The following is a 16,865-nucleotide window of genomic DNA, read 5'->3' on the forward strand; positions in this document are numbered from 1 at the left end:
GGCGAGGGGCGGGCGGTCACCTGGAAGGGGCGGACCCTAATCGAAGAATATCGAAGCGGCGGAGCGGGTTATAGATCCAGAATTCTCGAAGGAGCGGCTCGGGCCGCAGCCGTTGGCGCGTGGCCGTTGGCGCGCTCTGAAGGGGCGGTTGGCGCGCGGGGCAGGGGCCACGATGAGGCTCTGGCTGCGGGCCGTGCTGGGCTTGCTCGCCCTGGGGCACCTGAGGGCTCAGAAACCGTTTTATCCGCTGCCGGGGGCCTATCCCAGCATCACCAACCGGACCTTCATCAACTTGATCGTGGATAGCCACAACAAGCACCGCTCCGAAGTCAAGCCTTCGGCGACCAACATGCTCTATATGGTGCGCACTGTGGGATGGGACTGAGAAGAGCTCACTCACATTCAGTATGATTTCCAGGCACTTATATATTAAATTGGGTGACAAGGTCCGCCGGAGGGCCTTCGGCTTCTCACTGTTGGATGGAAGCCAATCTCCAGGCAGGGCTATTAGCTCTCAAAGGATAAAAAGGAAGGAGGCAGCCTTATTACAAAATAGTCCCCAAAGTTATTGTATGCTGTGCCTCCAGGGAAGACGTTCCACAAATCCGTTAGTAGAGCGCCATATACAGGTTTAAAAGATGAAGGGTTAAAAAAGTCATCTTAGTTTGTTTAATTTTGTGTTACTGCTTATGAGTATTAAAGATAATAATCAAATATAGAACCGTGGATTCCTCAATGTGAACTCAGAAGAAAAAAGGAAATCACGAGGCACATAGTAGTCTTTATGTTTATAGATGAAAAGGTTATAACATAAAGTCTAAATGGTCAAAGGTATCCCCTGTGCAAGCACCGAGTCATGTCTGACCCTTGGGGTGACGCCCTCTAGCGTTTTCATGGCAGACTCAATACGGGGTGGTTTGCCAGTGCCTTCCCCAGTCATGACCGTTTACCCCCCAGCAAAACTGGGTACTCATTTTACCGACCTCGGAAGGATGGAAGGCTGAGTCAACCTTGAGCCGGCTGCTGGGATTGAACTCCCAGCCTTATGGGCAAAGCTTTCAGACGGCTGCCTTACCACTCTGCACCACAAGAGGCTCTAAATGGTCAAACATATGATCAAACAAAGAGTCAACCAAAACGGGATCCTAGGTTAAGTGACCTGCTTTCTGTTTTATCTTAGTCAGTGGTTGCTCTTCCAATATACTGTCACAGTAGTAGTCGTATCACATTGGCAAAATGCTCATAATTGTCTGGGGATTTCATAAAGTGTGATACTACGACTACTACTGTGACAGTATATTGGAAGAGCAACCACTGACTAAGATAAAACAGAAAGTGGGTCACTTAACCTAGGATCCCGTTTTGGTTGACTCTTTATGTTTGATCATATTACAGATAATATGCTGCAGGAGGAATAGAACTTTGATTTTGAAAATAGCTGTAACTCGATTAAGAAGAAGAAGAAGAGTTGGTTCTTATATGCCGCTTTTCCCTACCCAAAGGAGGCTCAAAGCGGCTTACAGTCGCCTTCCCATTCATCTCCCCACAACAGACACCCTGTGGGGTGGGTGAGGCTGAGAGAGCGCTGATATCACTGCCCGGTCAGAACAGTTTTATCAGTGCTGTGGCGAGCCCAAGGTCACCCAGCTGGTTGCATGTGGGGGAGCGCAGAATCGAACCTGGCATGCCAGATTAGAAGTCCGCAGTCCTAACCACTACACCAAACTGGCTCTCTTAAGTTATATCAATTAACAGGACATTCCTTGCCTTAATGTTCTGGGTGACAGCTGGTGGTTATGCTGTTATCACCAGTGTTGGTGTAGCAACAGTGTTGCTGTTGTGCCTTGGCTGGGCTACAGTGAGCCATAAGAGAGCACTTTTGCTGCTGTTCTCTGCTCATGGGGAGGAGGGCTGAGGAACATGGCAAAAAAAAACTCCCCCCCCCCACTTAGTGGACTGCCAAAAAACCTCATGCCTTGGAGGACAGTTGGAAGGGATAGCAGATATTCTAGCCACTGGGGGGGGGGGCAGATCTTAACTGTCCTGGCCTCAACCAAAGACCTGGTGGAAGAGGTCTGCCTTGCAGGCCCTATGAGGTGGACAAAGTATTTAAGTTTCATCTTCAGGATCTGGTGTTCTAAAGAGCAGTCAGGGCTGATCTCCTCTAGGACTGACCGGTTTGTTCGCCTTGCAGTCCAAGGGACTTGCAAGAGTCTTCTCTAGCACCAGAGTTCAAAAGCATATATTGTATGTTCTTCTTAAATTACCCTGAACTATAGTTGCCTACAAAGTTCTGCACCTCTGCGAGAGAAGATAAATTTCTCCTTGTACTACACATGAACCTGTTGCTCCTTAAATAAAAGGGTGGCGAGGGCACCCCATTCCAAACTTTACAATCTCTGCCAGAGAGTGCATATAGATGTTAAATAACATTGTAGAGATAATTCTATAGGTTCGGGCCTGGTGTGATGACTGCTCCTCACCCATGACTAACCTCTGGGACCAATCCTGGATGGATGAGAGCCAACTCATGGTCATATATCTCATACCTAGGGAGGCTAAGCTGTTAATCAGAACCAAATGGTCTGTTGTATCAGTCAGCAGACAGATCCAACAGGATGAGAAACACAATACTGCCTGCATTATGGTGTAACCAGAGATCATCAACCAGAGCTGTCTCAACTGTCTCAATCCTGAACCCCAGCCAGAAGCCAGATTGGCATTTAGCAGAACAGATGGTTTAGTCACAGACCAAGTGGCAGAGATTAATGCCAATAAAATAAATGCCATGGCAACATATCAGATAATTTATTTTATTTTATTTATTTAGATTCCTGTACCGCCCATTTCTTTGCAGCTCTGGGCGGTTTACACAGAACATTATAACTTACATGAAACATTATGTTGACTATAACATCAAAACAACTTTAAAAAACATCAAAAGATTACAAAACCACAATTATAATATAATAACCATTAACAGTAACTTCGGGAGTGTCATGGGCAGGCGTCTGGGGGGACCAGCAGGTGTTCTGAGTCCGTCGGCCTCAAGCAAATGCCTGGTGGAAGAGCTCCCTCTTGCAGGCCCTGCGGAACTGTGGAAGTTCGGGCAGGGCTCTGATCTCCTCGGGGAGCTTGTTCCAGCAGGTGGGGGCCAGGACCGAGAAGGCTCTGGCCCTTGTTGAGGTCTGCCGCGCTTCTCGGGGGCCAGGGATCCGCAGGCAGTTGGAGGTGGCAGAGCGTAAGACTCTTGGGGGTATAGGCAGGAAGGCGGTCTCTCAGATACGCTCTCAGATAAAGCTAGAATTTTAGGAGGAATAATAAAAGGCAAAAGGCATCCAAAAGCTTACATATATTCTAAATTTCCACAGACATATGAGTGCTATTATCTTAGATGACTAATAAATAATTTATGACTAAAAACTGCATGATACTTTTATATTTTTTAGACATGGGATATAGCTTTAGCTAGAACAGCAAGAGCATGGGCAAACAAGTGCATTTTTGAACATAGTCCGTATACAGATAGCCATCCTGATCCTAAACTTCGGCCCATTGGAGAAAATCTATGGATTTCAAATGCTGTGAGAAGACCATTTCATGCTGCTGGTGCTATCAAGGCATGGTATAATGAAGTTCGTTTGTATACTTTTGATACCCGCCAGTGTACAGGAGTGTGTGGGCACTATACACAGGTAAATTTTGATTCCTTGCGGAAGTTTGGCAAAAGACATATATTAGTTAATTACTTAAACCTACAAATGTGGTCAATTAACCATAGATGTTCAAACCAAGTCCACATGACTGTAGGATGTGACAATCTACTGAGGCTTCAGATTTTGATTTTTTTTATTTTTGCAAACATCTGCCTTTGCAACACAACTGTTGAGTTGGTAATATTCTTTGAGTGATTTGAAAGCCATAGATGAGATCTTTGTACACATTAGATGTGTTGGAGAGCTGTGATCAGATCTCATATATAATTTAACAGAAAGTCATAGAAGAGGATATAGATTAAGGTTGTGGCATTGGACAAGGGAGGATTTTGTTTGTCACATCACACCAGCAAAAACATCCTTTTCCCAATAGTGCTTTGAACCTGTAGGAAAAAAGGCAAATATACTATTGTACCTTTTATTGTTTTTACCAAAGCTGAAAATAACCAGAGAGGAGGGCACTTCAATTGGTGAAATTAATGACAGGAAAGAGTTAATTCTCCATTTTAAATGTTTCAAGATACAATCACAGATTCCCATTGTGAATAATATTCCAAAGCTTTATATTATCACTAATTATTAGCATCATTTGAAGTTTGTTTTATAAAATAAAATCTCTTTTTTTCCCCAGGTGGTTTGGGATGTAAGTTATAAGGTTGGCTGCGCAATTGTTTTCTGCGCTAGATTCGGTAAAAACAGAAACATAGAAAACTTCGTCTGCAACTACGGTCCAGGGTAATTTAACAAGAACATACAATATATTGTCTGTTCCTTTATTCTAATATGAAATATTCTGAAACACAGAGTTGTGACTTTTTCAACTGCATTATCATATGTATATTCGTTTTGGATTTTGTAAGAGGATTCGTATTGGATTTAGTAATCTTTCAGGGCATTCAGAATAGACAGTGATTAACATGGCTAGGATGCTATTTAGCTTGAATGGAGTGTTGGTTCAGGAACAAAGTATCTGGACTCCCTACTCCCACTACAACCTGCTGCGTTCCCCCCTCCTAAAGCACCTACGGGTCATTTAACCCCCTGGAACAGCATGGGGTACTGAAGAGTCTGCAAGAGGAGGCAGGAACTGGCAAAAAAACCCTGCACTTTTTTTCTGCTGGTAGAAGTGTTATCAGCAGAAAAGGTTCAAGGTTCTGATTCTGACCTTTGAGGCCATTTGCATTGTTCCCCATATACCTGCGGGGCTGCCTATCTCCTTATGCCCCCTACAGCGGTCTTCGTTCAGCATGTGCAAACTTGTTGGTGATTCCTGGCCCTCAGAAAGTACTCCTGATCTTGACATGGACCTGTTTAGTCCTGGTCCAGACCTGCTGGAATAAGCTTCCAGGAGAGCTGAGTGGCCTGTTGGAGCTCTATCAGTTCCATAGGGCCTGCAAGACCAGGGCTAGAGCCTTTTCGATCCTGGTCCCAACCTGGTGGAACGAGCTCCTGAGTGAGCTGTGGGCTCTGCTGGAGCTTCCGGCGTTCCACAGGGCCTGCAAAAGGGAGTTCTTCTGCCAGGTCTATGGTTGAGGCGAAGAAGCGAGGAAGATCGGTGCCCCTCCTAGGGACAGCCAGCAGTTAGTCTTGTGATCTTGCCCCCTCTTTCCATCCCTCCAGAGGTAGAGGTGGGGTGGAGGAGAGTGGGGGATTTTTGGAGCTATTACTGCCATGTTGCTCGGTTATTATTGTGGTTTTGATGTCTGTTTTAATGAGGTTTTATTGGGGTGTTTATCGGACATTTGTAACCCGCCACGAGCCGGTCTCGGGAGTGGCAGGAAATAATAATAAAAAAAAAAAAGACATACCTCTTCCGCCAGGTCTTTGGTTGAGGTCAGGATGGCTAAGATCTGGGGGGCTAGCTATGAAGGGGCTAAAATCTGCTCCCCCTTCCAATTGTTCTCCAAGGCATGAAGTTTTTTGGCAGTCTACTGAGTAGAGGGAGGGAAGATGTTTTTTGTCACTGTTTTATTGTTTTACAGAGAGTTTTATAGTAGGGCTTTTTACTGTGTTACCTGCCACAAACCAGTTTGAGCACGAATGGCAGGCTATAAGTCAAATCATCATCATCATCATCATGGCAGGCTATAAGTCAAAATATCATCATCATCTTTAACCGCTCCTTGCGGAGTGGATAAAATAAAGGAGTAAGGGCCCCGAGGGCGGGCCCTGTCCAGGATCAGGAAGGGTGCCGATAGGCAAAGCACCTCCTGATCCGCCCCCCTCCGAGTTCACCCGCATGCGGCCGGCCGCTGCCATTACCTGCCTCGCCTTGGAGGGGGCAGGTCGCCGCCTCGCTGCACACCCAGGACGGGCCGGCAGCAGCAGCCATGGCGCCGGCGCCGGCCGCCACCAGAACACCTCGCCCCCGGCCCGCACAGCTGGGAGCGGCCTGCACCGCCACCCATCGCAGGAAGACATGGCGGCGCCCGCCCCGACCGCACACAGACATGCTAGGGTCCACGTCGCCCAGAGGCCCGCCCGGTGGAGGAAGCTCGGGGACCAGTTGCCAAGGCGCAGGCTGTGCCGCCGCCGCCCGCACCGCCAGCCCCGCCCTGTCCGCCGCCCAAGAACCGGTCCATCGACAGCAGCCTCGCCTCCAGCTCCACCACCTACATTTACTCCCTCGCCCCCACAGGCCCAGGTAGACACTGTTCTAAGGCTGTCAAGAAACCCCAGGGCTCCACAAAACCCTTATTGAGAAAGCCTGGTTTAATTTCTCAAGTATACTGAAAACCAGATCTCTTTTCAGAAAAAAAACTAGCCTTTTCTAATGAGAACTTAGAAGAATGACAACCCCCTTTCAGCCAACCCTTATAATCACTACATACTCAAACATGTGACAAGAGAACTTGCAAAAATGTATTTAGCAGATCACTTTGGTAAGCACTCATTTGTAGGGCTCCACTGACTATATTATTGTCTACATTAGCTATATGTTGTGGTGCAGCAGAGCAGCAGAACATCTGTTCCCCACTAATATTGGATATGACATTTAAAGATCTCATTTCACTAACCTAAATATTTCCTTCATGTAAATTTAAGAATTTTGTATATGTCATACTTCCTATTAGGTCCATCAAAAGACAATTTTATTATTTCAGTTTAAGATCATCTACTGTTAAGGAAATTCTAAGAAGACTTTCCTGGGAGTAAACCTCATTGAATAGACTTGGACACTTGTTTTTTGCAGCCACCTACGCTCTCCATCTACTGGCACATTCCCTGAGGTAGACTACAGATGTCCATAGTCACATTCATTTGAGGGGCTGTGTCAGTAGATGTTCCCAGATCAAAAATTGCCAAACAGGGAGGGGGAAGGGGAGAGATATAGGAGACTGTTGAGTGTTTCCCCACCCCTATGAAGCATGTGTGGAAACTGAGAGGAGAAAGCAGCTGGAGGCAACCATGGGTTCACTTTTAACTTCTTCTAATATGAGTGTGTCTTGCATTTCTTAAAGGGAGCTGGTAAATTAGGGGAAACAGCTCCACAGCACGAAAGCTCAGACAGACTGAAATGAGCACTTAGTTTTATGAACCGATACCTTGTTACATGAGCCCAAACAGTGTGTAGCATGTGAATATTATATATGTAGCAGTCTGCATTTCAGTGTATTTATTTCATAAAGATAATTTTGTTCTTTAGTGGCAATTACCCAAGGCATCCTTACAGAAAAGGACAGTCATGTAGTGAGTGCCCAGAAGGAGACACTTGTGTAGATAACCTCTGCAGTAAGTATTAAAATAAATGATTATTCACTCAAAATTATATTATCTTTCATAATCTGTTTAGATATTTTAATCCCACAGTTCCTCAAAAAAGATCAAGGCTGTAGATAACATCTCCAATTCTTATTAAAGGACTAGGTTGAAGTCCATTGTAAAAATGGGCTTTGAAAGGGGTTGGTAAGTCGGAGCGCTCCCACAGATTGTGGGTCCACAAAGAGGTATGCGAGGGACGGGGGAAGTGCCCTGGGGGCCGCAGGACCTGGGGGGGGCGCCCCATAGCCGAGGGGGAAGGCGCGCTTGGAGGCACCTTCTCCCCTCTCTCCCCTCCAGCAGTCAGTGGTCTCCTCCCTCCTTCTTCTTGCCTCCCCCCTCCCAGGCCTGGCCATTCCTGCCGGGGCTCACCCTCCAGGAGACAGTGACCTGGAAGGTTTTGGGCAAGGAGTGCAGGTCCCTGCATAGTGGTTGGGCATAGCAAATGATGACAACATGTTATAGGCAGGGAGAGGGCTCAAGGGAGAGGCAGGCGGGTTGGTGCGCCTCCCTTTCTTTGGGCTCTTGCTGCTCAGGGCCCACGAGGGTTCCTCTGCTTATGCGTGGCTCTGAGGCAGCAGGGCGAGGGCCAGGTGGAGGGGGGCTGCAGGTGCCAGGGGTAGGCTCGATGGCAAGGGAGTGAGGCTGGCTCTGTTGGGGTCGGCCAGCGCTGAGGCGAAGAGCAGGAAGGGTGGCCACCGCCACGAGTATAGGAGTCGTGGCTGACACTCACCTCCTGCCCCTCTTTCTGTCCTTCGCCGCCCGGGCTGTCCCTTCCTGCAGGCTGGCAAGGGCCAGGCAGGGCTTACCGATCCACAGCAGCAGCCACTCCTCCCAGTCTTAGCCTCAGTGGCACTCAGGCTGTGTGCGGGGCACCATGCAGCGTATCGCCCCACACCAGCGTCTGAGCATGGCACGTGCCTGGGTGTGCTAGCAAGGTGGCAGGGTGACCAGGTGCTGGTCGGTCAGGAGGCATAAGGATGTGGGCTGGCTGCGGCGCTAGAGCCACGTGTTGGCTGGGGCGAGGGCAAGGCTGCCAGGCGTCATGGCACATGGTGGTTGAGCCTGTCGCCCTGTTGGAGGCTGGGGCGATATCTGTGGTGGCAGCTGGATCATTGTGGCCTCTGGCGGGCATGGCGGTCTGGCGGGGAGGTAGGGCGGTAGAGGAGTGGAGGCATTACGGTCCTTGGTGCGCGGCTCATGGCCAGCTCCTGGAGGCGGGCACTCCAGTGGCCGGCCCAATATGGTCAGCTCCAGTGGATTGGCCCGTGCGGGCAGAAGTGGAGTGGAGTGGTCACCAGACGTGTCCCCTAATAGTGCTCTGCCCACACAGCTTTTTCGTAAATATTATCTGAACAATGGTAAGGATAAGGCTGAGGTTAAATAACTTGGCCAAGATTTGGAAGTTTCATAGCTAAGTGGGGATTTGAATTTAGGTTTACCTCAGAACAGAATTTGAGTCCAGTGGCCCTTTTAAGACCAATAATTTTTTGTTGTCAGGCAGTCTCTCACCCAGCCACCATGTAGAAAGTACTTCCTAAAGGCACTGTCTTAGGCTAGGCCCACTATGTAGGTGAAGCATCCTGTAGAGTTTAAGTAATAAGTAAACATTTTTACAGGACTTACACTTGTAACATATAAGCCATCAACCTCACATAAGCCTAGACACTAAGGCCAAAATAGTCAATACTAGGAATGTTTGTGCTGAACATTGCAAACAACTGTTTAACAGGTTTGTTTACAAGCCAACTCTCAGCTGGTTAGGATATCGGCCAAGATGGATTCTGATTCAGTCACACACACACCCAAAAAAAAGAAAAAAGAAAAAATCAATATTCTTCAGCAAGACTCTGGGACACAGCAAAGATGAATGACAGATTCTGATCTGTAATTTTTGTGTTTTTCAGCCTTGCAGAGATTTAACAATTTTTTTCTGGGTTTGTGCTTGATCAGAAGCCTACTCCAAGCTGAGTCCCTGGTGAGCTGGGAATCTGCTTCTGCTATCCGACCCTTGCTGTGCCCCAACAAGGCTGGCAAGCAGCAACATTTCCAGGACCAGGAAATTAGAAGTCAGTTCTCAGCTGATCTTGTAATCAACTACGATAGCTTCTTATCCTTTCTTCACTTCGCTAGGTTCTAGCAATGCTTTATACCCATCACTAGGATGCAGAAGTCACAATAGCTTGATTATGTGTTATTGTAGGCAAGGTTGCTAGTGATTCACAAATACTGCAAATAAGCACTGACTGTTTTGCTTAGCTCTAGCAATTGTGCATTCACACAACCTACCCATCCACTTGCAAAAGGTGCTATTCACTTCCCATACTGCACATGGAAGGAAATGAACAGGAAGGCATGACTCTTCCCCTTTAGGTGTATGCAATCTTATTGGCTTCTCTGATTGGAGGAGGGTTTTCCACTAGAAGGTTCCAAAACAGCACTCTGTGCAGGTTCAAAGCCCATCAGGGTAAATACACAGAAGGCCACTTGAAGATCAGAAGGTAAATAGAAAAGTTATTTTTATACTGCTGCAAGTTTGCTTGAGCAGATCATAGCTGAAAGTAGCTTTTAAGAAATGAGAAAGGCTTAATTTGGATGTTTTATTGTTAATTTTGGATGACTGAGCTCAGAGGAACTGTTCTTAAGTTGTTGACACGTTGCACCTGAACAAGGACCTGGATAAAATACAGTTTAAAAAACCCTTTTGTCATTTCTTGAAACTTATTGTTGTTTTACAGGAAATCCTGATCGTGACAAAATCACACGTATGTATAAGTTAATTTATTTTAGCTTAAATGTTTCAAAACCAAAATGCATACTTAGTAAAGAGTTCTATTACATTTTTTAATAGGCTATTCACGATGGTATCCATCATTTGAATTTCGGATTGTATGTGATGAATCCTGTATTGCTTTAGCAATTTTAAGACCAACAATTATGTTCTTAGCATTTGGAGTCGTTTACTATTTACAGCAACGTTATCCAGGTTTAGGATTGCAACATTAATTCCATTGACCATTCTGTTACAAAAAGAAAACTATTCCTATAATAGCTAACCAATCACATAATTTCTAGGATTACTTTATATACTTTGTGTTTTAAAAATAGGTTGGTTTATTTCATTCTGTTATGGTACTTTGAATTGTTTCACATTGTTAAAAATCAGATATTCCCTGATAATGTGGCTATTTTTAAAAGAAGACAAATAAATACTAAGGTGTTTTTGTGTACATTCTGTGTTCACTGGTAAGTGAAAACAATGAATTAATATTTTTAAAATAAAAATATTGATTTGGTATGATTTACAAAGCATAGGCAGATGCAACTATCCACCAGTAGAACCTGCTGATAGCTGTAATTCTTCCCTGTATCCTCATACCCTAGTGGTCCCTTCTGAACCTGGGTGGGTTTATCTCTGAGATTGTTAGACCGTTGTGGGCTAATAGCCATGGAGATCAGTGAGCAAGAGTAAGGAGGAGGATGGAGTTGAAATCACCATCCTGCTTCTGCCATTAGCAAAAATGGTATTTGCAGAAGAGGGACATGGGAGATTTCACCCCCAATTCCTTCCTCATTGTAGCCCCTGACCAACACATTTTTTAATCAAATGGGTCCTGTGATCCTGGAAATCAGTTTTCCTGATTTCAGAAAAGACTGCTGGGAGAGCAAAGGGAGCAAGATTCGCGATTCTTTCATGAATGGATCATTAGAATCAACCTTATAACTAGTAATGTATATGTATATAGCAATAATCATCTATATACATAAAAATCAAATTATACTTCTGACAACATACTGAAGGTTCCAAAGACTCCATCTTGGTGTAGGAGTGCAGACGTCTAATTTGGCGAGCCGGGTCTGATTCCGCGCTCCCCCACATGCAGCCAGCTGGGTGACCTTGGGTTCGCCATAGCACTGATAAAGCTGTTCTGACCGAGCAGTAATATCAGGGCTCTGTTAGCCTCACCTACCTCACAGGGTGTCTGTTGTGGGGAGAGGAAAGGGAAGGTGACTGTAAGTCCTTCTTCTTCTTCTTCTTCTTCTTCTTCTTCTTCTTCTTCTTCTTCTTCTTCTTCTTCTTCTTCTTCTTCTTCTATTGGTGAAAACTACCCCCACCCCTGGGCCAATTGCTGCTCTTGCTCAGGATTGACTGAAGAGAGGGAGGCATTTTCAAAAGCAATGCACCCTCTCACTTACAATACTGCTGTGGCTGACCTTTATGCTGGAGGAAAGATGCAGCCAAGCCATGTGTAATTCTCTGTGACTCTGTAGATTTGAGGCGTAGCACACAGGATTGTGCAGATGAAACTGGATGCTGTTGTGGAGGTTCTTTTGCCTCCTCTTTTATCTGCACAACAACCAGCCTCAAATGCTTCAGTTGGGGAGCTGAGCCTGAAGATTTGAAATTCCAGGAGCTCTCCAGGCCCCATCTGGAAGTTAGCTACCCCTGGGTTGGAAATATTCCTTGAATTTTGGAGGTGGAACTTCAAAATGGTACAATGCCTCAGAGTCCATCCTCCAAAGCAGCCAAGTTCGCCTAAGAAGCTGATCTTTATAATCTGGAGATGAGCTTCTAATCTGGCAAGCCGGGTTTGATTCTGCTCTCCCCCCGTGTTTTGAAGGGAAATGTTTGAAGGGGAAGATTTCCCTGCCTGGAGACGAGCTGTACTTCCAGGGAATCCTCAGACCTCACCTGGAGGCTGCCATCCCTAAACCTCAGTGGGGTACAATGCTACAGAGTCACCCCTCCAAAGCAGCCATTTTTGCCTAGGGAGCTGATCTTTATTGTCTGGAGCAGCAATTCCAGGAGATCTCCAGGCCCCACCTGGAGTTTGGCTGTCCCTGGTCTGTAAATATTCCTTGAGGTTTGGAAGTGGGACCTCATAGGTGTTTAATGCCTCCGCAGCCCACCTAACCAGCCACATAGCACCCCTGACTTTTTTCAGGTCAAGAAAACATGACAAAGAGGAGGTTAGGTTGCCAGATTGGTATAGGTTCAAATTCTTGAATGCCACACTACCTAGGTCTGCATAAACCTGACTAGCGTCAAGACTGCTTTGCAGAGAGACATCTTAGGGTTGTGAGCTTCCAAGTGAGGCACTAAACCCACCCCAAACCATGAGTTAGTACCCGTTGCATTACAGAATGCAACGGGCTTTCCTACTAGTACCACATAAAAACTGCATGATCTTTCCAAAGACATGCTTCTGATTGGCCCTCACTCAGGAACATGCCCCCAATATTGTGACGGCAGTCCCTGACTAAGGGCCAGTCAGAGGCTTTTCCTCACCCCCACTGGTCCTTCTCCTACATGCTATTTCCTGGCACCTTGTGAGGAGGAAGAACAGCCAGGAGATAAGTCTGAAAACTGGGGATTGCCATCCAGCTGCACTCTGCTGTGGCTGTTCTGTGCTTCTCACCCTTCTGGCTGCTGAGAGGGTGGGGAAGCCCATTCTTCCCTCCATGTAGGCTGTGCTATGCACCCAAATCTCCTGGCTGCAAAGAGAAATAAGGGGCCTTTTAGCCCTGCTCACCTCCTGGCCCTCCCTGCTGTGCAGGAGCAAGAGTGAAGGCAGCAGAGCTCCTGCAGAGTATGGCCGCCCTGCTCTGCAGTGGTCCTTCTGTCCTGCTGTTCTACAGCCTATTTTAAAAACGTGGTTTGTTACTAGTAATAATATTTGTAATAATATTTGGCTCAACATTGTAGAGGAGGTTGTTTCCAACATAAGTTATGTCAAATATAGTTAAAGATAAAACAGATATTGAGTCCAGCAGCAACAAAGTTTTATTCATGGTATAAGCTTCTGTGTGCATGTACACTTCTTCAGATATGATGTTGATAGTCTTGGCTATTCAAGATATCAATAATTATCTAAAAGATAAAGGTATCTCCTGTGCAAGCACCGGGTCATGTCTGATCCTTGGGGTTACGCCCTCTAGCATTTTCATGGCAGACTCAATACGGGGTGGTTTGCCAGTGCCTTCCCCAGTCGTTACCGTTTACCCCCCAGCAAGCTGGGTACTCATTTTACCGACCTCGGAAGGATGGAAGGCTGAGTCAACCTTGAGCCGGCTGCTGGAATTGAACTCCCAGCCTCATGGACAGACAGCTTCAGACAGCATTTCTGCTGCCTTACCATCCTGCGCCACAAGAGGCTCTTAATAATTATCTATTGCTGTTTAAATAATAAACCTATTTATCTACTTGTCACATAAACATGTTGTTTGCAGCTATTCTAGTTCAAAAGTAAAATTCTCAAATCCAAGAACATAATCCATGTATTGCCTTTTAAACCAGCCCAGTGATGGATAACAGTGTGTAAGTTTTCGAGTTCACTAGCAGTCTTCATGAAGCCAGATATTACAAAATAAAAAGGAGAAAAAAAAGATTTTTTTCAGATCATGATTTCAAAACCCTGGCATGTCCAGTATAAGGTAGATCTGGCAGGCAAAGAAAAATGAGATCTCAAGTTACTGCAGGCCATAAAAGCAGCAGGTAATCAGTGAATTAAACTACATAGTAACAAGTCTTCCTGATGTCTTTAATTTCTTTCTTATTTTCCTGTAACCCATTTATTGTAATACTGTACAACAAAGATTTCAAACAAATACATCCTGTCTTATTACAGAAATATTCTAAATATTTTAAAATACTAACAGGAACACTTAGATGCCATGTTTCGCTAAAACCAGCAGCATTGACCTTTGAAGCCTAACCACATATAGAAGACTTGCCTTTTGAAAGAACAGGGTTAATCAGTGAAAACTGAGGATACTCTGGTGCAGCGGTACTCAACCTGGGGGTTGAATGACCCTTTCACAGGGGTCGTGGCAGGGCAAGCAGGTTGGCCGGGGAGGGGGGGGCGCCACCACTGTTGCCATTCCTGCAGGTGGCTGCGATCGGCCACCAAGAGCACCTCCATTGCGGCGCAGTCTCCCGGCAAGCGCTCCAGGTGGCGGCACGGGCGATGGTGCCATAGGTCCTGCAGCCTCTCCAGGCATGCCTACACACCGCATCCCGCTCCAGCGCCACCTCCCTGCGGGCCCGGCTCTGTTTGGCTGCCGCCAGCCACAGCTCGGCCAACTCCTCCTCCACTTGTTGCTTCTTCTGCCCACGCCACTTGCTCCTGCGCCAGGCACCCATTCTCTTCTAGTGCCCGCACCCACCCCACGTAGGCTGGTTATGAAGCAAGCGCCACCACCCGCTTGCCTTGCCGAGCACCGTTGCCCTGCTGCTTTGGGTCTGGCCCCTTTACTGATATCTCCAAATCAATTTTGTCTGAGGGAGGGTGCCTGGCACATGAAAGCTGACACCTTAAATAAATTTTTGTCTTGAAGGTGTTCTTCCAAATCATTGGTTTTTGTTACTCAGTTCGTACCCCGCCTTTCTCTCCAAGGGGATCCCAAAGTGGCCGACATCGCTTCTCTTCCATTTCATCCACACAACAGCCTAGCAGGGTAGTTCGAGCATTTGTCTTTCTGGAGCAGTGGAAAAGAGTGAGATTGGCATGGTGGGACAAGAGGCAGAACTGAACTGAGAAACTCCAGAAAAAAACCCAACTTATATACAATCATGAACAATGGATCTTCACGCCATTGGTCAGTTTTGGTTTAATTTCTGTGAAAGAACACTTGCATAATTTTATGGTTGGTGGTCACCACAACATGAGGAACTGTATTAAAGGATCATGGCATTAAGAAGGTTGAGAACCAATGCTCTGGTGGGAATTCAGAAGCTTCATTCCATGGCTAAATCATGGGCTTTTCTCAGATTTACATGTCTTTACAAGCAACAACTATAGAATACATTTGATTTATGATATATGTTGAATATGCCAAGAGAAAGATCAAGAGATCAGACAGGTTATCTACAAAGAAAACCTTTTGAAGGCTCAAGGAACTGAGTGTACCTACACATCACCATTGCCTAAGCAGTCCTTGGCTTGGGTGTGGTTGAGAGATCTCAGGTACAGTCCTCAGAAAACATCTGCACAGCTGGGAAAGAATTACATCCCCTTTACAAGGAGTCCCCTTAGCACTCCCCTCCCCTGATTTGCACCTCTTCATAGATGTATCCGTAAAAGATTGGGGGATCACTGTGGGTCACACCTTATCAATGGTCAACAAAGATAGGTCTCCACATTAACATTCTGGAGCTTAGAGCAGTTAGGTATGCTCTTACCTCTCAGGCATCATCCGAGGGAAGACACTGCTGCTGTCTACAGACAACAGCAACCAAATACTATGTCAACAAATAAGGGAGAATGGATACTTGCAAACTATGCAGAGTGGCTTTCCAGTTATGGGGATGGACCACCCAGAACAAAACAAATTTAGTAGCCATTCACATAGCAGGATTAGTGGGCCCCCTCAACAGGGTCCTGGCTCCTGAGGGACACTGAGAGACTGCTCATGGGAGGTGCTTTTCAGTTCCACTGGTCCCAAGCCCAATACTATGCTTCCATTCCCTCTCATCCATGGAGTGATACACAACTTAAAAACAGACATAGTGCATAGTGCAAAGAGCCTCTTGTGGCGCAGAGTGGTAAGGCAGCCGTCTGAAAGCTTTGCCCATAAGGCTGGGAGTTCAATCCCAGCAGCCGGCTCAAGGTTGACTCAGCCTTCCATCCTTCCGAGGTCGGTAAAATGAGTACCCAGCTTGCTGGGGGGTAAATGGTCATGACTGGGGAAGGCACTGGCAAACCACCCCGTATTGAGTCTGCCATGAAAACGCTAGAGGGCGTCACCCCAAGGGTCAGACATGACTCGGTGCTTGCACAGGGGATACCTTTACCTTTACCTTTAGTGCATAGTGATACCTCACTTTGGCCCCTGATTTATTAATTCTACAATCCTCACATTTTGAAGACTAAGGAGCAGGGAGGCTCTGCAATGGTACAAGATTTTGTGACCAGTGTTCTTCAGAATCGATTTCAAACAGTATTTCATAACTCATTTTCATTACCACCATCACTCAGTAAAATGAGTCCAGTAGCACTTTTAAGACCAACACAGATTTATTCAAGTCATGAACTTCTGAGTGCATGCACTCTTCCTCAGACAAAATGGAATAAGGATCATGAGAGTACAAATATAAGGAAATATATTTTAAGGACATATTAGTAAACCGTGTCATAGCCAAATTAAGCCATATTAATTAATTAATTTTATTTCAATTGTTAAAACATTTAAGTTGTAGTTCACAAAAGCATTGGAGAAATAAAACTGTCGATTTTAATACTTTCCCAGTTGTGAAAAATTATTAAGAGAGACTAGTTGCTTGCCCCATCCATCTCCACTCTAACGTGGAAGCATCCCCACAAGAGACAAGCTGGGCTTTCAAGTTATCGTGTCCTAAAACGAGACAGTTGAATTCGAAATTACGTTACA

The 16,865-nt window shown here is 46.0% G+C and overlaps 1 protein-coding gene across 1 annotated transcript; it reads left to right on the forward strand.

The window, feature by feature from the left end:
• Positions 1-27: 27 nt before the first annotated feature.
• LOC143839102 (glioma pathogenesis-related protein 1-like) lies at positions 28-10,686 on the forward strand. The gene is made up of 6 exons (XM_077340934.1): positions 28-361; positions 3,450-3,695; positions 4,348-4,451; positions 7,363-7,448; positions 10,214-10,240; positions 10,327-10,686. Exons 1-6 carry the CDS (start codon positions 173-175, stop codon positions 10,479-10,481), a joined length of 807 nt encoding a protein of 268 aa, XP_077197049.1. The 5' UTR covers positions 28-172; the 3' UTR covers positions 10,482-10,686.
• Positions 10,687-16,865: the final 6,179 nt, after the last annotated feature.

Source organism: Paroedura picta, chromosome 5, assembly GCF_049243985.1.
Source record: "Paroedura picta isolate Pp20150507F chromosome 5, Ppicta_v3.0, whole genome shotgun sequence".
In the NCBI taxonomy this organism is placed as follows: domain Eukaryota; kingdom Metazoa; phylum Chordata; class Lepidosauria; order Squamata; family Gekkonidae; genus Paroedura; species Paroedura picta.